The sequence below is a fragment of the Meriones unguiculatus genome, chromosome 7 (genome assembly GCF_030254825.1).
Source record: "Meriones unguiculatus strain TT.TT164.6M chromosome 7, Bangor_MerUng_6.1, whole genome shotgun sequence".
NCBI lineage: Eukaryota > Metazoa > Chordata > Mammalia > Rodentia > Muridae > Meriones > Meriones unguiculatus.
Genome location: NC_083355.1, coordinates 42,930,875 through 42,956,780, shown reverse-complemented (window position 1 = coordinate 42,956,780; position 25,906 = coordinate 42,930,875). Strand labels below are relative to the sequence as shown.

Sequence of the window (25,906 nt, the reverse complement as noted above, 5' to 3'; positions counted from 1 at the left end):
TAGGCACTCTTGATCACCACCAGGGGGCAAAAGCCCATCAGCTGATTTCTCGTGAGCTCTACAGAGGACTGTACAGTGCAGGACCCTCAGTGATTCCTGACGGAACCTCCCTGCTAATTATTTCAACCACAGGGCCCCAGGGAGAGAACAAAGACTCAGCATAGAGGGCTCTTGTGTCACTTAACCACACAGCAACCAGAAAGAGCTCATGACAGCCGCGTCAGTTTAAAAGGAGCAATGAGATCCAAGAGCGTTCGAGTGACAAACAAAAAGAGGTGGGCTTTAGAAACTGCAGAGCCCCTAAGTGTGTGTTTTCTACAGTCTTGCTATGGATGGTGGTGTTTGCCTCCACCAAGTAGCAACGGTTTGCACTGTGGGATTTCTTTTAATCTTGATTTTATTTTTCATTACATCTTTGGTTGATGTTGGCAGCTTGTCATTTAGAAAGGCGTTCCTTCAAAATATCTGAAATCTACATTTTCACTTACATCTACGAAATAATGGAATTTAGAGGGGAAGAAGAAAGCTCAAGGGTCAAATCATTGTTTAGGGGAGATCCCCACAGTAGGAAGCGAACAGGAGGTAAGCAGCAGTTGGAGCTTTCCAACCCAGGATCCAGCTCTCTGTGCCCCCCGCCCCGCCCGGTTCCCTCAGCATCTCAGGAACCGTGACTGACTTCAGGCAGGCAGCGGACGAAGCAGGAGGGTACCACCAAGTTTCCAGTGTCTATTATGGAAAACAAAAACAAAACCAAAACCCCTTTCTTAGGGAAACTCTGGTCCTTAAGCCTGAGCTCCTTTATGATGAGGAGGGCGGGGACGCTCGTAAAGACAGAGCCCTCCAGAGGGCCAGGGCAAAGCGGGTGGGCTGGTCGCCCGGGTGTAGCCCCGAGGAGGCGTCCGGCCCCCGCGGACCCTTCTCCACCCGGAAACGTGCTGGCCGGGGATGTTCCCCTCGGTTTTCCTCTAAGGTTGCACGGGCTGCGCGCCCCACCTCGTAAGATGGTTGTGTCTCCAGCGTGAGGACCGGCCCCCGCCCCGGCTCAGGACCCCCCGAGCGGCGGGCTTCCCGGGTCCCTTCCCCATCTCGCCCCCGCCACGCTCCCGGCCGGGCGGGAGCGGCCCGGGGGGCGGCGGCAGGCCCGGAGCTCGCCCGGGAGGGGCGGCGCGCGCAGGCGGCCCGCTTCCGGCACCTCAAGGGTTACGCCGCGGCGGCGGCGCGCGCCGAGGGGAGAGGCGGTTGCTGACAGGTGGCGCCTGCGCACTGGGAGCGCTCATTGTGCCCCGCAGCTGCCGAACCGCCCGCCCGCCCGCCGCCCGTTCGGCGCGTCAGTCGGGAGAGTCCGGTGGTGGGTGCGGAGCCCGGGGCCGTTCCCGCGGCCTCGCCTTGCCCCCGCCCCCGCTCGCCCCGGCCCTCCGCCCTCCGCCCCGCGTCCCGGCTCCGTCACCTCCCGCCCCCCACACCCGGGACGAGAATGCCCTGCCGGCAGCAGCCCAGCAGCGCCTAGATGGCTTTGGTCACGGTCCAGCGGTCGCCCACCCCCAGCACCACCTCCAGCCCCTGCGCCTCGGTGAGTCCCTCCGGGCGGCAGCTCCTCGCCTCTGTCTGTCACTGCGGCTCCGCTCTGCCTCAGCGGGTCCCGCCGAACGCCACTGCGCACGCGCCGCGCCTCTTCCCAGGCCTTGGCACTCGGGCTGCCGCGAACCCCCCACACCCTCGTCCTGCCGGCGCGCGGCGGCGGCTGCCGGGCGTTGGGGGATTGGCCCCCATCACCTGGGGCACCCGGCCCCTCACAGCGCCGGCTCGGAAAATCTCCCGCAGCACGCTTCCCATGGCTTGAGCACTTCCTTTGGGCTATGAGTCATTCTTGCTTTTCACCCTCCCCCTTCTTTTACCCTCTGTTGCTCTGTTGCAGGGAGGGGAAGGGTGGGCTCCTAGACCTACCCCCGACCCGCACCCGCATCCCTTACCCACACCATTTCAGGGACCGAGCCAGTGCACTGCGCATCCCTCTTCCGTCTCGCCCCGAGGGCGCCTTTCACTAGTCTCGGGCATCCTCTTGTGTTCTGCACAGTTCGGGCTTCATTGGAGTGCTCAAGGGTAGTTAATCCCTGTTCTCTTCCCTCCCTTAAAAGATGGCAGTGGCCGCGTCTGCTTCTTGGACTTTTACCTTTCTCAGTGAGGTCGCAAAGCATCTGGTGCTGCCCAGTGACCACTGCCAATTAATTTCCATCTTACGGACGTTTATGCTTTTCTCTCATTGCTCATGATCATTCTTGCTCTCGGCTTATGCTTGGATGGTTCATGACTTACAATGCTTGTGTCGCTAAAGCGTGTTTCCAGAAGGAAAATACTCACCAACCAGCTTTTTTTCTGCTGGGCTTCTCTTTGCCTTCATCTCCTCCCCGACTCCTTTACAGCTACATTCTCAGGCATCATTTTTGAGAATACCTGCTTACGTGGGCATTGCACCAGTGTGGTAAAATGGGTCTTTAAAACAGGCATCTAGGTGAAAATGTGAACAATTGGAGAGGCCATTTCTTATAGAATCGTAATTTTTAACATTGGATTTAGTAGTGTCAAGTAGCAAAGAGGCATTCGATGAACACCATGGCTTTGAACTGTATGAAAGTTGGGTTATTAATATTTGTTAACTAAGATGTGAGGTTTGGTATCTTGAAAACATGTTGCCTTGTGATTTCAATATAGTTTCCTGAATTTCAAAATGCAGTTGCATATAGTGGCGGTTTCCTCCTTTGTGAGTTTTCTTGTGTGTCTCCCCCAATTCAAGAAATTACTCGATTCAGAGGTTAATTTACCTTGTGATGTTCCAGGATACAAAACTAAAATCTTTAGCTAGAGGATTAGAGAGGCAAATTCCCATTGGTTTAGGGAAGAAGTTTGTAGCAATATAGTACACATAGCTGAAAGTATTAAGCAGGCGCTGGCAGGCCTTTTGCCAGACAGCTGCTCCGAAGAGTCCCTGTGGCAGGCACCTGCCAGAGTTTCTGAAGCCCTACGATTCTGTGATTTGAGAATAATTGTACCTCAGAGCTGATAAAGACATTTTAGGGTCTTCTCTGACTAGACACGATAGGGTTAGCTAGAGAGGTAGAAATGCAGTATTTTCATGAGTAGACTTTATTTTTTTGCTTTATGGTAGAATTTTCAAAATTCACAGCATATCTTCAGACCATCTTAACTCACTCTACTAGTAAATCCTCTGATTTTTTTTTTTTTTTTGGCTGTGAAAGCAACCAAGGGCTAGTAGATACATACATACATACATATGCAGAGCCCAGTATTGTAATATTCTTTTCCCTGGACATTTTTGAAAACGTTTTCTGTTATAGTAACACTGATAAGCCATTGTGTCATATCAGTTATCTTGAAGTAAATGGTTAATACACAGTAAAGCTATATCTATTTGACATGGCTTCATTAGTCAAAACTTGGGATACTTTAGAATCTTGAAGAATGTTAATAGTCGTTTTTGGCATAGGTAGGCAATTAAAATCATGTAAATACAATTGTTAAGCTAAATGACAGATATTTCTGTATGCCCTGGACTGATGATTTCAGTTGTTTATACTTGGCCCTGTGCATAAAGAAATCCTGGCACTGATGTGTGTGTGTGTGTGTGTGTGTGTGTGTGTGTGTGTGTGTGTAACAATCAGCATTGTTAGCATGACTGACAGGCCAGCTATCTTTCCCTTTAAATTGTCTTCCTATTTGACACATTCATCCAGAGCTGTGCTCAGCCAGTTGTCTTGTGGCCCTTTTACTACAATATTCTGCTGCTGCCTGACCTGCATATATTTTGCTGTTTTATCCATTGCTGTATCAATACGTTGGTTGGTTTGTTTTAAAAGTGAGGAAGAGTGCAAAAGGAAGTTAGAACCATAAAGATGGATTTCATTTTGTGAGGCTAGAGATTTTTCTTTTTATTTAAAACATTCTGTAATACTTTTTTTTTTACTGAATATGTTAAGTATTTTGGTACTGTCAGCTCCTTAGTATTTTTCTCATTAAGCATAAAACAGACTTGATCACCATAGTAGTTAATCTTTAGTGTCAACTTTACTGTGAAAGTATCTCCAGAGAGGGTTAATTGAGGCCGGGAGACCCATCCTAAATGTGAGTGGCACCATCCCATGGGTGGGTGCTGGGCTGACAAGAAGAAAAAGTCCAGCAGAGCTCTAGCATTCCCCTTTCTCGCTTCCTCTTCTGCCCACATGTTAGCAAATTCATGCTACCATGCTTTCCCTTCCATGCTGGACTAGTAAACTGTGAGCCCGAATAAGTGCTTTCTCGCTTAAGTTGTGCATTTTCCTGTGTTTGCTCACAGAATCAAGAAAAACAACTAGATACAATCACCTACTAGGTATGAGTGACCATTAGAGATACTAAGTCATGCAAGACATTTACCTGTCTATCAGATGATGTAACTTAGGTAACAGGGCTAGTAGAAGACAAATATGAGATGAGAGAATAGAGATAGTGAGGACAATAATTCTGTTTCTACAAGAGCCAGTTTGTAATGGTCATAAGTATTACCCGAGTTCAGATTAATATAAGTTCCGCTAATAACAGTCACAGTTAGAATACCAACAATTTATTTTTCTTGGGTTCTCATCCATTCCAGGCATCATCATGCTAAATATGTAATACTTTACACACGTGACTTAATTCAGTTATTCCTTACAATGTGCCAAAGGAAAGTTGCTTTCATCCCTGCCTCATAGATGAGGAAACTGAGGCAAGGAATATTTAAGGAATCTTGTGTCACTCAGCCAGTAAGTGATTGGAGTTGTAATTTAAATCAAGATGTGTCTAACCTTTGAAGGTTATGTCGAAGTAATGGCGATGAAAAAGTATATCACAGTAGGTGTCTGTCTCTCAAACTGGTTTTTGAAATTAATTTCTATAGGCCAATATTGAAGATAGGAAGAGCAAGGTATCCTAGGCAGAGAAAAGCTATGAGCCGCAACACTTAAAGTCAGAAAAGAACAAAGCATTAAATGAAGGGATTAAATAGTCCAGTTTGAGGATTTATTTGGACAGTGAGAGTTAAAATCAAGAGGTATAAAAATTACTGAGCCAGGTATTTGGGATTAACAAAAAGGTAATAGAAAGCTCTCACAAGTTTTGAGCAGATGTGATCACAGTAGTGGTTTAAGAAAATTGATCTAGGAAATTTGGGCCAGAGGGATTTTAGGAAAAACAAGAGCGGCCAGGAGTGGTAGTACTAGTCAAGGCTATTGGAAAGGTCTGAGCTGGGGTTTTGAAGTGTTAAAGGAAGAGACAGATGTCAGGGATTATGAGAAAGACTGGCTGGGTATAGGAGTAGAGGAATAAGAGACACCAACCTTTGGGACATATTGTTCTTCCTGGAAACTTAATGTTTGCTGGGGCTGAAGAGATGGCTCAGCCGGTAAGAGCACTGGCTACCTTTACAGAGGCCCTGAATCTGGTTCTCAGCACCCGACACAGTGGTTCCCAACTGTCTGTAACCCCAATTCCAGAGGATCTGACTCCCTCTTCTGGTCTCTAGGGGCATCAGGCATCACATGAAGTGTAGACATCCATGCAGGCAAAATACCTATACAGATAAAAATAAATTTTTAAAATGTAAAAATAAAGAAAATACATGTTTCTTAATTAATAGGGACAATTTAAGAGTTCTTGGGCTAAGAGTGTACCTGTGACTCAGCTCTGGGTTCAGGCAGCAACAGCAACACAGATAACAACAAAACCCAGCTCTTTCTGATAGGATTTTTCTCTTTATAATGTATTTTAATTTTTTAAAACTGCCATTTTATTTCCAATTTATGTATTTTTATTTGGGGCAGTGTGGTAATTTGAAACATGCATACAATGTGGGTATGATAAGGATGGTTATAGCTACCGCCTTGGACAGTTGTCATTTCTTAGTGTTGGGAACACTAGTTCCAAATTGGCTTTTCCAGCTATTTTGAAGCGTATGATTACTTACTGTTAACCCTAGCTCTCATACTGTGCTATGTCTTATTAAAGATGGCGGCTGTTCAACTGTACACCGGTACTTGTTAACCAGCGCGTCTCCCCCACCCACACGTTCACGGGTTCTGATAATCACTCTCCTCACAATTTGTATGAGATCGGCTTTTCAGCTTCCGCATAGACGACAGAACGTACAGCATTACTCCTCTGTCTCTGACTTATTTCACAACACTGTGTCCTCTAATTCTGTCCAGGCTGATGCAGACAAATCTGTGTCCTTTTTGTAGGTAAATACTATAGCATGACCTAGCTACGTTATTGTCCCTACCTTCTCTGCTGCTGAGACCTAGGTTGGTTCTGTATCTTGGCAGTTGTGTCTGGTACTGCAGTAGACATGCTAGTGCAGGTGTCTCTTCATACTGATTTTATTTCCTTTGCTGGGTCATCTGGCAGTGCTATTTTTTTTTAAATCTACCATACTACTTCCTGTAATGACTATACTAATTTATATTGCTACAGTGTATGAGAATTCCCCTTTATTTGCATCCTTATCAGGAAATATTTATGTTTATTGACATAAATTACATATATATTTATGGTAGATAGCATGGTATCTTGATGTGTATACTGAGAGTGATTAAGTAATATAATATGTCCATCTCCTCAAATATTTTATGATAAACATTTGAAGTCTCTTAGCAATTTTTAAGTCACAATACATTATTAACTGTAGTCACGATACCTTACAATATTCCCGGTAAACAAAACTTGGTACCATGACAACATCTACTAATACCCACCCCAACCTCTAAACTGGTAGGATATATTTCTGAGTTAATATTGTATTAGCAGCCGGTCACATAAATACAGTGTTTCTGGTTTTGTGATCTAATTTAATTATAGAGCAGCCCGTAACAGGCAGGAGCTGTTGTTAGGATATATTAAAGGTTACAAAGCTGGTGTAAGAAGCTAAACTGGCCTAAGCATCTGGCTCCTGGTCCACATCTCTTTTCATGATGTGTCAAGAGGAACAGCACAGGTAGCTTGTGATCCCGGGTCTTAATTGCTATTTAAGTAAAGGAACAAAACTTGAGATATGCTCAAGAGTGCACCCTCTCTGGAGTACTAAAGCATTTGCAGCCTAAAACAGAATCAATCAGTCATTCCAAATATCATATACTATAATCATATAATATACTATATATGGTTGGATGATCTATATATGTGATATATACATATGTGATATGTGTATATATGGTTGATCACACATATCACATATATATATATATCTCACATATATATATCACATATATAGATCATCCAAGTCGTCTATATATATTTATATATATATATCATCTAAGTCAGTAAAAATCAGTTTTTAGGTAATGCTCCTATTAAGACCCTATTAGCTCTTAATTTACACAGAATTCTTATAAACTTAGATACTTACTTAATTTCCTTCCTCTTTGAAGATCACCAACAGCAAAGTAGAAATGGAAGCTTTCAGATACTGGAAAACACACACACACACACACACACACACACACACACACACACAGAGGCTCTCAGAAGGCTAGGAATTTAAAGTTGGTGATTTCATGGCGAGAGAAGACGAAACAAGTAACTGGCAGCGGGTGGTGTGGGTGGAGCAAGCTGGGTGTTGTATGTCTGTAATCCCAGCACTTAGAAGCCAGTGGCAGGAAGATTGTGAGTTTGAGGCCAGTTTGAATTAATAGTGAGTTCCTGACCAGCCTGGGCTACATAGGAGACATTTCAGAAAGAGGGAGGTAGTAGGGTGAAGAATTTAACACTTTGTATTTAATGTAAACCTTCTCAAATCTACTATTATGTTATAATTCATAGTTCATAGTTATGATCTGAATCGTCATAAGAAGGCTTAATTCTGTTTGGTCCTGATTTAAACAATAAAGATTGAGTGTAGTATATTTTTAAATAGTTGCCCATCCAAGTTTCACAAAAGTTTTAAATGTTTAAGATACATAGGTCAGCATTGCATTGTGGTATGCTTTTGCAATCCCAGCTACTCAACAGGCCAAGGGAAAAGTATTTTGAGTTTAAAGATAGCATGGTAAACATAGCAAGGCTATCATCAAGGGAAAAGAAAACACATGATTGAGAAATTTCATAATTCATTCACAAGCGTATTTTTAAGTTAAAAAAATGAATAATGCTGTAATGGTAAATGACTCAGTTACAACGTTACAATGACTATTCTTTAAAATAAGTGACTCTTGTTTACATCAAACTAAGTAAACAATTAAAGGAGGTTTGAGACAATCACTGAAAGCAGTCAATAATGAAAAGAGTTTCAGAGCCAAAACAGGAATTTTTTTTTTAACTTGATGTTCTGTAGGCATCAATGTTTGCTAGTGCTGTGGCGCCCTCATACTTTTCTTTCTGCCAGAAGCTGCTTACTCTGCTGCCTCTGAAAGAAGCAGCCCACCGTAGCATCCTCCTGGGAATAGCCCTTAGATGCTGGGACAGGACTGCAGTGTCCAAGCTGCAAGACCCTGATTTGCTGTTGGCTGTGGCTACACTTACAATCCTGTTCCAGATGTCAAAACAGGAGACATGTTGGGATTAGCTGGTTATTGAGGGTAATGCTTCAGGAGGGGCCTGACAGAGACCTGCTGAAGCACTTTTCCTTTAAGACATCTGCACTGCTCACTCTGTCCCAGTGGGGACTGCAATTTTATTTTATTTTTTTAATTATTTACTTTAGTGGCTGAAGAGATAGCTCAGCAGTTGAGAGCACTGACTGGTCTTCCAGAAGACCAGGGTTCAATTTCCAGCACCCACAACTGTCTATAATTCCAAGGTCTTACAACCTCACGCAGATATACATGCAGATAAAACACCAATGCACATAAAATAATAATTTAAAAATATTTACTTTATTTGTTGTGTGTATGTGTGCACCCATGTGCCACAGAATACACATGAAGGTCAGAGGACAATTTAGGAGAGTCAATTTAATTTTTCTAGCATGTGGATTATGAGGACTGAACTCAGACCACCAGACTTGGTGTCAAGCATCTTTACTGGCTGAGGTATCACACTGGCCCCCATATCTTATGTCTTAATAATGCTAGATAAAAGAGATATATTGAATTTCACATGCATATTCAGATATGGCCACATTTTTCTTCCCCAACAGAGGAAACAAGGCCAAGACAAATACAAAATTGATTTCTGTGGAGTATAAAAACTATGTTGAAGGTTTTGAAGACAGCCTTACAAAACTTGCACACACTCAAGAAATGGCACATGGCATTATATAAAATATGGAAATACAAAAGAGTATGGAGAAGAAAAGAAAAAGCATGTATCATCATAGTATCGTCTCTCTTTTCCTCTTTTTTTTTGTTTTTGTTTTTGTTTTTGTTTTTCGGGACAGGGTTTCTCTGTGCAACAACCCTTGTCCTGGGCTCACTTTGTAGACCAGACTTGCCCCTGCTTCCCTAGTGCTGAGACTAAAGGTGTGTGTCACCACAAGCAGCTCTCTTCCTAAGTTTTGAGTGAGCACTGTGTTGCCTTAACTAGCCTCAAATTTGTGACCTTGATTTAGTTTCTCCAGTGCTGGGATTACTACTATCATTATATATAAACCGAAAAGCTGCGGGTATATAATCTTGTCTTAAGTATTTTTAAAGTTTGGCTTATATTACAGATAGATTGTCCTGTCAAGAATGGTTACACTGAGAAGTTGTATTATGAGTCTTTCTGACTATTGTTGGTAGGCATCTAGCTTTCCCCATCTTTTTTTATCTACAGTGAACTACATTGCAGTGAACATTATTGTGTATGGTTTTTGAGTACATGTGGAACATTTCAAGACATGCAATTATCTGAACATGTATAAATACTCTTCAGACCACTGTTACATATTTATGCTTTATGAAAAGGTTATTTCAATTAACATTTATTCCAACCAGCATCATTTAAGAATGCTCATTTCTCCTGACCTTATTAGCACTGGATAATCTCATTTCAATTTTAATCATTACTAAGAAGGAGTAGTATCTACGTTAGTAGTTGCCTTGATGTTGTATTTTATTATTAGGTAGGTTAAGCATTTTTCAGATGTTTAGTAGGTGCTTATATTAACTTTTTAAAAAGACAAATTTAGGGCTTAAGTTGTAGCTCAGTTGGTAGAGGGCTTGCCTTGTATACACAGAGCCCTGGGTTCAATTCCCAGCACCACATAACATCAGGCATGGTGGCCTGAGCCCATCATCCTAGTACTTGGGAGGCAAAAGCAGGAAAATTTAAGTTTTAATTTAGACAGGGCTGCATGAGACCTTGACCACCACCACCACCACCACACACACACACACACACACACACACACACACACACACACACCAACCAAATAAATAAATTAAATATTTATGGAGATATAATTTACAAATACTGAAATATATTTGCTTAATTCAGTGATTTTTTTTTCTTAGTAAAGTTAAAGAATTCTACAACTCTCACTTCAATCCTGTATTTTCTGTTTTCTAAAGCTATTTTTTTATTCTTTTACATTTGTGTACTCTCTTTCTGTATTAGGACTATCAACGATTAATTCTATTTATTTTGAAGTATTATGAAGTATTTGCTTTTTAATTCAGTTTTTGTTACTCAGAATAAAGTCTACAATTGCAAGTTCGGCTGTGAGATCCTGAGTGAGTCAGCCCTGCTAGCCATCTGAGCCTTGCCTCTCTCCCACCCCTGCCTTGCACCCTGCTCCTGGAAGTGCACATACTGGGCTCCCTCTGGTCTTTAGGCTTTGGCACATGCTTTACCTGAAACACTTTTCTTTCACTCTTCACCTAACTAATTCCTACTCATCCTTCAGGTCTCAGCTTAAATGTCACTTCTGGGAAGCTTCCCTGACTCCACCCCCAGACAACGCTAGGTTCCTTCTGTGCACACTCTGGCACCCTGTACTTAACCGTGGTGGCTCTTATCAGTTTACTGAACATTATTGTTTGGTTGCTTATCTACCTAACTTTTAAGCCAGGGCCTGGATCTATTTGCTTATTTTTATATCAGGACTCAAAGCATTTGACACAGAGATCAGTGAATGGATCCATGACTATAGGTACACTTAACATTTTTTTGTCCATTTTGAATTCCATTATTTTTTAAGAATATATGTCCCAGAAGCCCATCAGATATGATTACTTTCAAGACTTTGTTGCCATATTTGTGTCCCAGAAAGACTGACTCTTTGTTTACAACCACTGTATAAAAAATACTTCACTGTACCTCATCATCCCCAAGTAACCTCCTTGTCATCCAGTTTATTATAAAATAACTTGTTTATTGAACAGCTGTTATCCTCAGTGCTTTTACATGAGCTAGGCAGGCACTCTACCACTAAACTACTGTCCAGCCTTCTGTGGTGAGTATCTTACCTGAGTTTCTATTTAACTTTCACGTCACTCCTGTAAGAAGGAAAGAGAAGAAAAGGGCTAATGTTAGGGACTGAGAAGTGGTGTAGTGGTGTGTTCCTGCAGCAGCAGTGCCGGGGAGGCTAAGACAGGCTGATCCAGGGGCCTGCTGGCCAGCCACTCTAGTGGAACGCTTGAGCTCCAGGTTAGTGCTGCAGGGGAGAATGATTGAGAGAGATGCTCAGTGTTGACTTTTGGCCTCTGTATGTGCTCCCACACATGTGCTCACAGACGTGAACACATACAAACTTGACTCAAGTGCCTGGGAAATCCAGAGGAAGAGAAAACCTACCTTTGGCACTCAGAAGTATTCTCAGGCTTCTCATCCTTTTCATTCTGTTTTAAGTGAGAAGATGCAGCTTCCAAATGATGTGCACTCTGAAAATGACACTGTCCATCATTGATTCTTAGATATCACTCCTGGTTCCAGAGACTCACTTTCACTAACCGCCTGCTGACATGCAGACTTTAACAGTACTTGTAGACTTTTCAGTGCTTGTATGCTTTTTACATTATGTCTGTCTGTCTGTCTGTCTCTCCATGGGCATTACCATGGCTCTGGAAGTTACAGGATAGTTTAGAGAGGTTGGTTTTCTCCTTCCACCATGTAGGTTCCCAGGATCAAATGTAGGTAGCAAGCTTGGCAGTAAGGGCCTTTAACCAGCTGAGCCATCTTACTGACTCCATTTTTTTTTTTTTTTTAGTTTATTTTTTATCTACTCAAATAATCTAGATATAATAGGTGAACAGTTTCAATAGAGGAAAAGATGATTACAGATAAGACCTTTTACTCAACCTGAAATATGCCAGAGGCTGGGCTGGACATACACGAGAGACTTAAAAACTCTTTGTTATTCAACACATATTTAATAACTGTTGTTTTATTCAGGTAATCCCATCTAGTCTCCTTCTCTGGATTTTTTGTACTGAACCATCTTCAAATACTTTTACCAATTGCCCCTGAAGCACAGTACAAATCACAGTGCCCCTCACTTTTCTGTTTGTTGAGGGATATTCTGGTGAAATGCTCTTGGCTCTCAAAGGTATTGATAAGCTCTTTAGACTCCTTGAAAATTAGGGAGAAATATTTCACTTACTAAGTAGGAGAGTGGTGCTATGTTTTAAACTATATTTATAGAGCTGCTTAATTCAAGTTTAAAAACAACAAACAAAACAACCCAAAACCTAGCACCTTTTTTATGTCCTGCGTTTACTTGAGTCAGAGGCCACCTGCTTGCTCATTTTTCCTCCTGATTCAGCAGTTACCTAGTTCTTGACCTCAGGAAGTAGAGTATGGGTAGAGACACTCATGTTAAATAAACAGTTAAATAACAATGTAGTAATTGCAAATATATATAACCCTTGTAGATGGAAAGAGGCCGGCAGCTGGTACTTCTCAGTTGATCTTTAAATGAGAAAATTATATTTTAAAAAAGAGTGGGAACTAATTAGCAAACAAAGGGCTTAGGAGTGAGGAGCAGAGGGAGGGAAGCATGAACTTAAGCCAGGGGTCTAGAAAGGGTAGTATGTGTCTGAGAACTGTAAGTGGGACAGTGCTGAGTGCCATGCAACCTGTAGAAAAAGGGGGTGGAGAAATAAAGATCATTTCTTTCTCATTTTAGCATTTGTAGCCTTGCTTTTACCTTGAATATGGTACATATGCTCATGGCATCCCCTTAAAGTGCCTTTGTTTTTAATTTATTTATTTACCTATCTCTAGCCTTGAACTTGCTATATAGCTGAGACTGGCCTTGAATTTCTGATCTCCTTTCTCTAACTTCCGAGTGCTGGCATTACTAGTATATGGCACCATGCCCTGCTTAAAGTGATGCTTATGTTTATGAGCAAGAAATCTTCAAATATAACTATTGGGGCAGGAATACAGCTCAGTGGTAGGGACTTGACTAGAATACACAAAATTCAATCTCTAGCACTAGAATTAAAAGAGAAATAAAAGTTTTAGTAATAGCAGCCATACTGTAGGTATTTGCTGTGGGTATTTGCACTGGGTTTAAACAGACATCACAACAAACATTTCCTGGAGCATTACATTGCTACACTTTACAGATAAAAACTGATTCTCAGGGAGATGTCAAGGAGAACAATAATGCAATCCTGCCAAAGTTGCAGAGTTAGAATTAGACTCTGGTTGCCACAGTGAGCAACTACTAGACCAGATTCCCTTCTCCATATTAGAATTGGTTTCTGAGTTTAGGTGGTGTTCAGTTTCTTCCACTTTTATTTATTATCTTTTTTTTTACCTGTAAGATTTTTATTTGATCTGTATGAGTGTTTTGCCTGCATGTTTGTATATCATGCATGTACCTGATGCTTGTGGGAGCCAGAAGAGGGTGATCACCTGGGACTAGAGTTACAGATGGTTTTGAACTGCCATGTGGGTGCTGGGAATTGAACCTGGGTCCTTTGGAAGAGCGGTGATAATTTAAATCATTTAGGTTTTGCTTGTTTGTTTGTTTGTTTGTTTGTTTGTTACCTTTGCCTGCTATAGTTTGAATTGCTACTGTTTGTGTCATTTTTCTTCAGATGCCTAGAAACTTTATTCAAGCAGAGGTTTCTTTTTTCCTTCCTCCCTCTCTCCTATCACCCTTCCCTCCCTCTCTCCCTCTCTTCCTTCCTTTTTGAGATAGGGTCTCACTAAGTAGCTCTGGCTGTCCTGAAACTCACTATGTAGACCAGGCTGACCTGAAATTCATAGAGATCCACCTGCCTTTGCCCCCAAGGCACTGGGATTAAAGGCATGTGCTGCCACACCCAGCCCAGCAGAGGTTTCTTAAGAGACTTGTCATAGATTGTGGGATGATATGAGAGATCACTGGAATTTACAAGTCCAGTGGAGACATGTGTGATCAAAACCTAGTATTGCTGAGTACATACTGAGTAGGAGAGGCACAGACTATGTGTGGATATAAGAAAAAGACTGGGGATTGCGGAACAAAGATTCAGGAACAAAATGCCTACAGTTAGCAAATGTGTGTGCATGTGTGTATACATTGTGAACACAAAAATGTGTGTATGCTTTTTAGTTTTAATCTCATCCAGCTGCTCTGACAATTAGAAGCAAGTTTTTTGTTTTTTTTTTTTTTTTTTTTTTCCCTATCAGTTGGTCATCAAAAAATACTAGCATCAATGATACACAGTAGCCACAGATGTCAAGCTTCCATCTTTGGGAAGCATGTGTGAGTATTAAACTTCCCCCTCACTTCTCCTTCTGTCTCTGTTCTTTTACTTAAAGAAAATGAGAAAACCCATGGCAGTATGCTTTTTAATGCTGCAGATATATAGGAGAATATACAACATTATGTTTATTAACATTAAAAGAGGATATCTCCATGAAACTTGTTGAAACAATAATTCTGTTGTTGCTTCAGACACTTGAAGAAGTTGCTGGAGAGATGGTTCAGCAGTGAAGAGCACATAGTGCTATTCCAGAGGACCTGAGTTAGGTTCCCAGCACTCGTTCTGGGCAGCTCACAGTCACCTGTAACTTCTAGTACCAGGGCACCATCTTCATCTTATAGCCACCACCCCACACCTCGATAAAAAAATAAAAATCAAAACCAAGAAAAAGCAAGAATTTTGGAGTGCTTTTTCTTCAATTAAGATATTATCTGGGCTGAAGAGATGGCTCAGTGGTGCTTTTCCAGAGGACCTGGGTTCAATCCCCAGTACCCACAAGCTGGTTTGTAACTTTCTAACTCCACTCCTGGGGAATCCTATGCCCTTTTCTGGCTTCTGGAGCACTTCATGCATGTGGTGCACAGACATACATTCAGGCAGAACACTCATACAACACAATAATTAAAAAAAAATCCTTAAATATATTTTTTTCTCAGGCAGCAATTAGGATAACATCTCAATAATACAGTCTTTTAATTAATCTTGTTTCAAGTTTTGAAGACAAAGCCCACACTGTAGCCCAGGTTGCCCTGGAACTTACTGTGTAGTACAGATTGGCCTCCTCCTGCCTCAGCATCTCATCTACTGGGATTACCAACAGAAACCACCATGCCTGGTTTGATTTATCTTCTATATCGGCCTATTAAAACTAACTTTTTTGATATATGCCTAGGAGTGGTATAGCTGGATCTTGAGGAAGCACTATTTTTAATTGTCTGAAAAAGCGCCAGATTGATTTCCAAAGTGGTTGCACAAGTTTACATTCCCACCAACAGTGGAGGAGGGTTTCCCCTTTCTCCACAACCTTTCTAGCATGTGGTGTCACTTGAGTTTTTGATCTTAGCCATTCTGATGAATGTAAGGTGATATCTCAGGGTCGTTTTGATTTGCATCTTCCTGATGGCTAAGGATGTTGAGCGTCTCTTTAAGTGTTTCTCTGCCATTCTGTATTCCTCTACAGAGAATTCTCTGTTTAGCTCTGTACCCCATTTTTTTAATTGGATTGCTTGATTTATTGCTTTTTAACTTCTTTAGTTCTTTATATATTCTGGATATCAGCCCTTTGTCAGATATAGGGTTGGAAAAGATACTCAAGTACACAACAAGGACTTTCGCTCAACCATGTTTGTAGCAGCTTTATTGGTAATAGCCAGAACCTGGAAAAAACCCAGATGTCCGTCAATGGAGGAATGGATATAGAAATTGTGGTACTTTTACACAATGGAATACTACTCAGCAATTAAAAACAAGGAAATCATGAATTTTGCAGGCAAATGGTGGGAGCTAGAAAAGATCATCCTGAGTGAGGTATCCCAGGAGCAGAAAGACACACACGGTATATTCTCACTTATAAGTGGGTACTAGACCTATAAGATAGGATAAACATACTAAAATCTGTACACCTAAAGAAGATAAACAAGAAAGATGCAGGGTAAGATGATCAATCCTCACTTAAAAAGACAAATGGGTTGGACATTGGAAGTAGGAGAAAACAAGTAACAGAACAGGAGCCTACCACAGTGGTAGGCCTGAAAGACTCTACCTAGCAGTGTATCAAAGCAGATGCTGAGACTCATAACCAAACCTTCGGCAGAGTGCAGGGAATCATATGAAAAAAGGTGGAGTTAGTATGACCTGGAGAGGACAGAAGCTCCACAAGGACCAAATATATCAGGGCACAGGGGTCTTTCATAAGACTGATATTCCAGCCAAGGACCATGTATGAATATAACCTAGAACCCCTGCTCCGATGTAGCCCATGGTAGCTCAGTATCCAAGTGGCTTCCCTAGTAAGGGGAACAGAGACTCTTTCTGACATGAACTCTATGGCTGGCTCTTTGACCTCCTCCCCCCTCCCCCCGCCCCTCCGAGGGAGGAGCAGCCTTGCTAGGCCACAGAGGAGGACATTGCAGCCAGTCCTGAAGATACCTGATAAGCTAGGGTCAGATGGAAGGGGAGGAAGACCTCCTCTATCAGTGGACTTGGAAAGGGGCAGGGAGGAGAAGAGGGAGGGAGGGTGGGATTGGAAGGGAATGAGGGAGGGGGTTATGGCTGGGATACAAAGTAAATAACCTGTGATTAATATAAAAAATAAAATTATAAAAATTTAACTTTTAAAATTAATCATTTAATGCTGATATTTTGGGGCTTGAAAAGGTATTCCTCATTTAGAATAAACATTTTAACTGCCAATTCTAATACAGGCCATATGAGAATTTTCCATTTTTCTCTTTTTTTTAAGTCTTCAAAAAAAGATGTGGATAATGTAAGATAGGAGTTAGATGCGGGGTCCTGAATCTGAATCTGGTTTTATAATCTGCTAGACTTTGGCAGGCTACTTTGGGGTAATGATAGTACTTCTTTTGCAGAAATATTATAAGAATTAAATAAAAAAATGTTTCTTTAGAATGATTGTCCTATATTTTATGTCTAATATACACTTAAGTGAGTATATACCATGTGTGTTTTTCTGCTTCTGGGTTACCTCACTCAGGATGATCTTTTCTAGTTCCTACCATATACATGCAAATTTCACGATTTCCTTGTTTTTAATTGCTGAATAGTATTCCATTGTGTAAATGTACCACAATTTCTGTATCCATTCCTCAACTGAGGGACATCTAGGATGTTTTCAGCTTCTGGCTATTACAAGTAAAGCTGCTATGAACACGGTTGAGCATATGTCCTTGTTGTATACTTGAGCATCTTTTAGATATGCCTAGAAGTGGTATAGCTGCATCTTGAGGTAGCACTATTCCTAATTGTCTGAGAAAGCGCCAGATTTCCAAAATGGCTGTATAAGTTTACATTCCCACCAGCAATGGAGAAGGGTTCCCCTTTCTCCACATCCTCACTAGCATGTGTTGTCACTTGAGGTTTTGATCTTAGCCATTCTGATGGGTGTAAGGTGAAATCTCAGGGTCGTTGTGTTTTGCATTTCCCTGATGACTAAGGATGTTGAGCCTTCCTTCCTTCCTTCCTTCCTTCCTTCCTTCCTTCCTTCCTTCCTCCTTCTTCCTTCCTTCTTCCTTCTTCCTTCCTTTTCTTTTTTCCTTTCTCTCTCTCTCTCTCTCTCTTTTGATCAATCCTCATTCAGAAAGGCAAACTGCGATGGACATCAGAAGAGGGAGAAAACAGGGAACAGGACAGGAGCCTTCTGAAAGATTCTACCCACCAGAGGCTGAGACTCATAGCCAAACTTTGGGCAGAGTGCAGGGAATCTTATGAAGGAAGGGTGAGATAGAAAGACCCGGAGGGGGCAGGAGCTCCACAAGGAGGAAAAAAAAAAAAAAAGATCTGGGCACAGGGATATTTTCAGAGACTGTTACTCCAAACCAAGGACCATGCATGGAGATAACCTAGAACCCCTACTCAGATGTAGCCCATGGCAGCTCAGTCTCCAAGTGGGTTCCCTAGTAAGGGGTAAGGGAAACAGGGACTGTCTCTATGTGAACTCAGTGGCTGGCTCTTTGATCACCTCCCCCTGAAGGGGTGCAGCCTTACCAGGCCACAGAGAAAGACAATGCAGCCAGTCTTGATGAGACCTGATAGACTAGGATCAGATGGAAAGGGAGGAGGACCTCCCCTATCAGTGGACTGGGGGAGGGGCATAGGTGGAGAAGAGGAAGGGAAGGTGGGGTTGGAAGGGGAAGAGTGAAGAGACTCCAGTTGGGATACAAAGTGAATAAACTGTAATTAATAATAAATAAATAAATTTTAAAAAAGAAACTAAAAAATGTTTTAGTAATATAAGCATGTACTTATGTATGAAGTATTAGTCAGAATAGTGATTTAGCATTACAATTTAATTATTCAGGCTTTTTGAATTATAACTCAAATTTGGTGGGGAAGATATTTGCTTCATAAAAATACAATTTAAATAGCTTGTTTAAGAGTTTAGTTTCTCTAACTTTTTTGTCTTAAAGTTTTTGTATTTGAAAGGAACCTGATTAATGTAGTAGGTAATTTGTAAGTATCATTAAATTTTTTCACTAAATAAAAGTTTTGTTCTTTGAAATTAGAGAATCTCTAGTTGCTTATCTGCATGGCAAATCCACTAAATGCGGTTGTAAAACAACAAAGCACCTGTGGAGTGACTGCAGCTGTCCTGAGTTTATCAGTTAACAGGCCACGCTCAAAAGCATATGATTCATTGATACTTCATTGTTTGATAAGGTCACTGCAAATGCTTCCCTTAGTTTGTATATTTAAATCATACACGCGATATGTTTGTGTTTCAATGATTAGACAACAAATCACGTGTTAAAATAGAACAGAACTAGCCAGATATTTCCTAATCTAGATTATCCAAAGACACTGGATGCACTCAAGGGATTAAATATACCTATTTGTGCAAGGAAACAATGGGTGAGAAGGATGGCTTGTCTAAATTTAGCCATTACAAGAAGTGGACAGTTGAAATTGAATGCAACTCTTAGAAGATGCATTTCCAGAGCAGCTGAACTTACACATGTGTGACACAGCAAAAGGTCTTTGGCTCAGGCTTTGGTTGAACTATGCAGTTTACACAGTGAACCCTGTAAGAAAGTAAGAAAAAATGTATTTCTTCACATAAAGAGCACTGAAAAATATCTATAACTTTCATATTTTTTGTTCTATTTCTTCTGGGGTATTTGTTTAGAGACAGGGTCTCATTCTGTAGCCCACATTGTCCTAGAAATTACATTGTAGCCCAAGTAGGCCTTGAGTCCCTGTGATTGCCTTGCCTCACTAGTGCTGGAATTATAGGCAGGAGCCACTGTCTCCAGTATCAGTTGCCCCGACTGGTCTATAAAATCTGTAATTTTCTCCACTCTATAAGCATTTTGCACTCATTCTATCGTAAACTAAACTTAAAGAAAGTGTCCCTGACTATAAAGGAAGTCTGCTTAGACACAGTGCAGCTGAACATGCCTAGAACCCCAACGCCTTCTCACCAAATAAAGTCTGGAATGATCCGTAACCCTAAAACTTAAATCAAGAGTGTGATGGGGAGAAAGAAAGCTATGCTTAGGATAGTCTTCTTTAAACACCATTTTGTGGCATTTCAATCTGTAGGATTAAAAAAATTAAGGCAGGTTTAGTAAACATTGAAAATCTTTTAGGAAAATTTTAAGAACATAGGGTGATTTTGAACCTCTGGTAGTGAGCTTGTTCAGAATGCATATCTGATGAAAGCAGAAATTTGGCTACCAAATTAGTTTTTGTTCCAGTTGACTCGAGACACTTATAGGAAGACTGTGCATTAGCGAGTACAGGCCTTGTGCTATATTACTTTCATCCATCATCACTGCAATTGAGTTATATTCATTCGCAAACATTGATATCATGTTTCTACTATGTATATCCAATCTTTAGGTCATTTAAATTGCTAGTGTAGTCTACTCTTTTTAAAGTTGGTTCTCTTATTTTGAATATGTAATTTAGCCTAGATGATGGGTAGGATTTTGTCTTGCTTTTCATTCATTTTGTTGCTATACTGACATCTCCCATTTGATAGTTTTTGGTGGGCTGCTGGGGAGGGCACCCATACATGGGGCTTAGAGGCTAATACTAATTTTAGGATTATGGGCCTATGCCACCAAGCCTGTAAGGTGCTGTAGTTTTGTATGTATATTTTCTTCCACTTTATCATTTTTTAATAGAACCTGAGATCAAGCCCAGGACATTGTGCATGAAGGCAAGTGCTCCATCATTGAGCTAAATCCCAATCACGTCTAGGTAATAAGTCTAAAAGTTTCTTGGACTTTTTATTACTATCAGAATATTGGGGTCATTTTGTAAATATTACTTGATATGAGTTCATAGAATTTTAGCAGTGGAAAATTGCTTAATTCTTCATTCTAGTGTTAAGTGGTTTCCAGATTCTGACTCTAAGGATGAAAGTCAGAATATCGCTTGGTTAGCTTCAGGAGACTTTGTGTTACAGTAAAAAGCCATGCACCATATCTTTGGTAGTAATGGATTGGACATTTTTTATGTTCTCAAATGACCACCTGGATTCTAGACTAGGCTTAGAATTCAGCACAACACAGGAGGTCATGAATTTAAATAGGATTGTGAGCTTAGGCAGATGACCTAAATTTGGAAGCTTAACAAATGAGGACTGGACTGTGGTAAATTTGGGACTATATGCCCTATGTTGAAAGGCTGCCACCTGCAATTAGAGTTGCTGGGAATGTTTCATATTCAGAGAAATGCTGATAATGAAGATGAATGGAATTTTCTGATGTTTTCAAATCAGCAACTGAATTGTCTAGAAAAATTTGGCCACTAGAAACAGAAAACCAAGTTTAATCCATAAGAATATTTTTGGTTTATCTTGTAATGAACTCATACATATCTAGCACAGGACTATTATCTTAGCAGTTCAAAAGTGTATCATAAACACACACTTTCTTTTTTCCCTCAGCATTGAGTCTTGAACCTAGGGCCTAGGCAAGTATATGTTCTATCATTGAGCTATGTCTCCAGCAAGATCCAGGTTCTTTGTATCTTTCTGTTTTGCTGTATATTGGAGTCCATTTTCTGCTTTTCTCCACATAAAAGATGGCTAATGTAGCACTAAACAGCATATCTATGTTTGTTACAGGAAGTGGTAGAAAGCATTGTGTTAGCCATGGCTTTGCCTTTGGGAGAGCAAAAGTTTTCCTAGAGCTGACCTAGGGCTTCTATTCCTTGATAAAACACCTTGATCAAAAGAGGAAAATCAGGGCAGGAACTGAAACAGGATAGGAACCTTGGGGAAGGAAGCAGAGGCCATAGAGGAGTACTGCTTATTAAGTTGCTCAGCCTGCTTTCTTTTTTTTTTTAATTTTATTTTATGTACATTATTGTGAAGGTGTCAGATCCCTTGGAATCAGTGTTATAGACAGTTGTGAGCTGCCATGTGGGTGCTGGGAATTGAACCCAAGTCCTTTGGAAGAGCAGACAGTGCCCTTAACCAGTGAGCTATCTGTTGAACCCTCAACCTGCTTTCTTATAGAACCCGGGACCACCTGCCACGAGTGGTACCACTCAATGAGCTGGGCCCTCCCACGTCAATCAGTAATTAAGAAAATGCTCTACAGACTTGCCTACAGGCAAATCTTATGGAGGCATCTTGTCAATTGAGATTACCAATACTCCAGTTCCCAATGACTCCAGCTAGCCAGGACAGAGGCCAACTCCCCTTTCCTAGAAGATTTCTTTTTGACCTGTAGACAGGAAATATATTACATCACCACGTCTATTTATAAGAGCCCATGAAAGTAAGTATATGGCTTTTTTTTTCTTAAATGTTGAGTGGCAGCAAGAGAGAAGGATGTTTGGAATCGATGGTGTCTAACCCTGGCCTGCTATAACAACTAATACAGTTTTAAAGAACTGTTTTCAAGCTTTTAGTTACATTTTATTTTGTGTCCAGGTGTGTGTGGGGGAGGATGTGTGTCTGTACACACTCATGCAAGCACAGAACATAGCACATATGTGGAGGTCAAAGGACACTTATGGAAGTCAGTTTTCTCCATCTACCATGTGGATCCTGGGGGTTGAACTTAGGTTATTAGGCGCCTTTGCTCACTGGGGAATCTTACCAGTCCAAGGACTGTATCTTGAGAGCTAACGAGCCTACAAGTAGTACAGAGTCATCTAACAGGTCACTAGTTTGTGGACACTTTATAAAACCCACAGAAGAGGGGGAGGAAAGTGTAGGAGCAGAGGGATAGAGGACATCAGGAGAACACAGAATCAACTAGACAGGGCTCAATGGGGCTCACAGAGACAGAGTGGCAAGCATAGAGCCTGCAAGGGACTACACCAGGTCCTTTGCATTTTGTTATGGCTGTTGGCCTGGTGGTTTTGTGGGACTCCTAACCGTGACAGCCAGTGTGTCTCTGACTTTTACACCTGCTCTTGAGACTCTCTCTTCTATTGGGTTTCCTTGTCCAGCCTCGCTAAGGGCTTTCGCCTTCTTTAACTGTGTCTTGTTTTGCCATGTTTGGTTGTTGTCTCTTGGAGGCCTCTTCTTTTCTGAAGGGGAGAGGTGGGGGAGCTGGAAGGAGTTGAGGGAGGGGAAACTGTGGTCAGGATATATGAGATAAGAATCTATTTTCAGTTTTAAAAAGTTATTTTTATTTTATTTGCATTCAGTATTCTATTATTCTTGGCTGTTAGCAGTCAGTTTTTAATTGACAAAGAACTTGAAATCAGAAAGCCAGAGTTTAAGCCCTGGTAGGAATTTGATAGCAGTGTGATACTGAGCAAGTTTGCTTAATCTTTTAAAGTCTACCATTCTCCATCTGGAAGATGACTATCTAGCATTGTAATATAGCAGAGTGGTTAATTGCAGAGGCTCTGGATTCAGAAAAAAACTGAGCTGCAATCTTATGCCCACCAAGTATGTTTCATAATCTGTCTCTTTCTCTGTTATATGGGGTTATTTGCTGTATCTTGACTGGTAGAGTCTTTATGAAGACCAAATGAGAAAGAGGGAAGTCCCACCTTATCAGAGTTCAAAAATGAGCTATGTATAAGGCAAAAATCAAATAGAGTTACCCTACAGGGAAACAGGGCTTTTCTTGTCTCTGAAAAAGAAAAAAATGCCATAGATCATAAGCAAACACCATCATCTATGTTTCTGCACATATTAACTGTAGTTCAGAAGGTCTAATGTGACTCAGTTGCTCCCACCTTGTGTTTACTTTGTTACATACATTTGCTGAATACAATGCCAGATAAATTTATATGTATTATAACATTGTTACAAGTATTTATCTAGTACACAAAGCCAAATTATCATAAATAAAATGTACACTTAACTCCAGAATTATTATTGATGAGATAGTTAGCTTACCATCGAGATTGACCTTTTTAAATTTTCAAGTTGTTTTTACCATAGATGAAGCTTCTGATATTTGAAAATAAAGAAACCAAGGTTGTCTAGGGGCTTACTTACCTCCTCACTATGCATAAATGAACCAGTGGATTTTTTTTCTGTCAAAAGATTTATAACAGATAAATATAGCCAAGGAAATAATTTCATTTATTATTTTGAAGGAAAATTATCATGTGTTTCTGGATATATAGGCTAAAATCAGCATGATTTTCTGCTAAATGAAATATATTTTATATTATCTGAGCCATGGAGCATTCCATTTTATTTTGATTTTTAAATACGAAGTGTTTACTTCCTTTCAATTTATAACAGAGATTTCTAAAGGACAAGCTATTACCGAGTGGATTGCAAAATGTCAAGAACCTTAAAGACAGTTCACCTGGGAATCATTCATCAAGGGTATTAACCATTTTCAATGAAAGTTACACTGAGCGATAGTTACAAATGGTCTGTCTCGGTGTTGACACAAATGTCTAACAGGATCTTGAACACTGACAGAAAGTATTATGTATATGCTGATAAAAATCTGCACATTCTTTTGTTCCTTAAAATACTTAGGGATTCCAGTTACTCAGGCCAGATTGTGGTGCTCAGCTAAATAGTCCATATGTACAGAAAGGCGTGACCAGAGCTTAACTAGCTCCAGTCCTACCCTACAGAAGAGGAGGCGGGGCTCTCTTTTTCTTGGAGTAAATGTTTATTTTGCATGTTGCAAAAGACAGAGATACATAATTTTGAAGATCTAAAACTTAATAGTAGAAATAACAGTAATGACAGTAAAACTCTTCAGGGCAATAATATGCTTTTGCTCAAGTGCTGCCAAGTGTTTTCTACTGAAAGGAAAGATGTCTAAACTTGTGCCTTATCATTTGTTGCTTGGTCTAATAGGTTGTCATGTCTTTAAACAAGGGAGGAAAATCTTGTTTTTACATGACTCATAGTGATGTAGTAGGTTAGTAATGGGGAGGTATTTCTCTGCTCAGTGAGTGCACAGGAAATTAGAACTTCTGCTATTTTCCCATCAAATTTAACTCTTGTGTTTGCACTCCCCTCACCTTGAAGCTCAGATCCAGAGCATTACATATGCTAAGTGGACTTCTTAGGAAATCTGGACGTGTAGGTACTTGGTTCTATGAGAGCGATAATAGTAAGAAGGATTAAATTTCACTTCTACATGACCATGGGAATCTAAGGCATGACATTTATGATATATGAGTCATAATTATATTATACTTTTAAGTCCTTCAGTATCCAGTAATCTGTCTTACCTGTGATTATTTTTTCCTATTGTCCCTTGATATTCATCTGTGACTGGATGATTTATCCATTTGCAATTTAATTCAATTCAGTTACTAAGCCTTGTTTTATATATATTTTTAAAATCTTGCTATGATTATGGAATCAAGTACAATAGAAACTTAAGTCTGCCATTTTTTTTTTTTTTTTTTTTTAGCTAAAGCAGATACTGTCATGACCTAGAGCAGGCGTAGTTAGAAAGACATATAAAAATTTATTTTCTAGTTATAGAAACTTTTTATAAATTCAAGATTTTTATAATTTACAAGATTTTAAAATTTCTTATAAGAGCAGTTATATTGAAAATTATATAAACTGAGGCTGGAGAGATGGTTCAACATTTAAGAGCTCTTACTGTTCTAACAAAGGACTGAGTTAGGTTGCTCAGTTCTAATTCCAGGGGCATCTGACAGCCTCTTCTGGTCTCCATGGGCTGCTGTACACACATGATACACATAAACTCACATACACATACACATTTTAAAAAATCTTAAAAAATAAAATTATATAATCTTTTTACAGTAGGGGAAAGTATAAGTTTTAATAATAAGTCCTATAAACCTGAGGTTTGGGAAACCTTCAATTGCAAAAAGCTTAGAGAAAAGATTAGAAAGAGATGGTTTTGTCAGAGCTGGTGCATGCTGACAATTCAACTGTATTATCTGAGAAAGGATTAGAGAGGTTGTTTTTTAAAGGATTAATTTTTATGTACGTGTGTGTCTGTGTGGGGTGTATGCCATGTATGTGCAGGTGCCCAAAGTCAGAAGAGGACAGCTGATCTCCTGAAGCTGGAGTTACATGCCTTGTGAGCTGCCCCATGTGGATGTGGGAACCAGTCTCTCTGGTCCTCCGGACGAGCAGCAAATAGTCT

General features: G+C 40.6%; 1 protein-coding gene across 1 annotated transcript in view; it reads left to right on the top strand.

Annotated features, from left to right (window-relative positions):
* The first annotated feature begins 1,388 nt into the window (after positions 1-1,388).
* Ssh2 (slingshot protein phosphatase 2) overlaps positions 1,389-25,906 on the top strand; it is a 238,593-nt gene continuing 214,075 nt past the window's right edge. Inside the window, exon 1 of the mRNA XM_060387250.1 lies at positions 1,389-1,570. Within this exon, the coding sequence (XP_060243233.1) occupies positions 1,508-1,570 (63 nt within the window). The 5' untranslated portion in view covers positions 1,389-1,507. The remainder of the gene's footprint in view (positions 1,571-25,906) is intronic.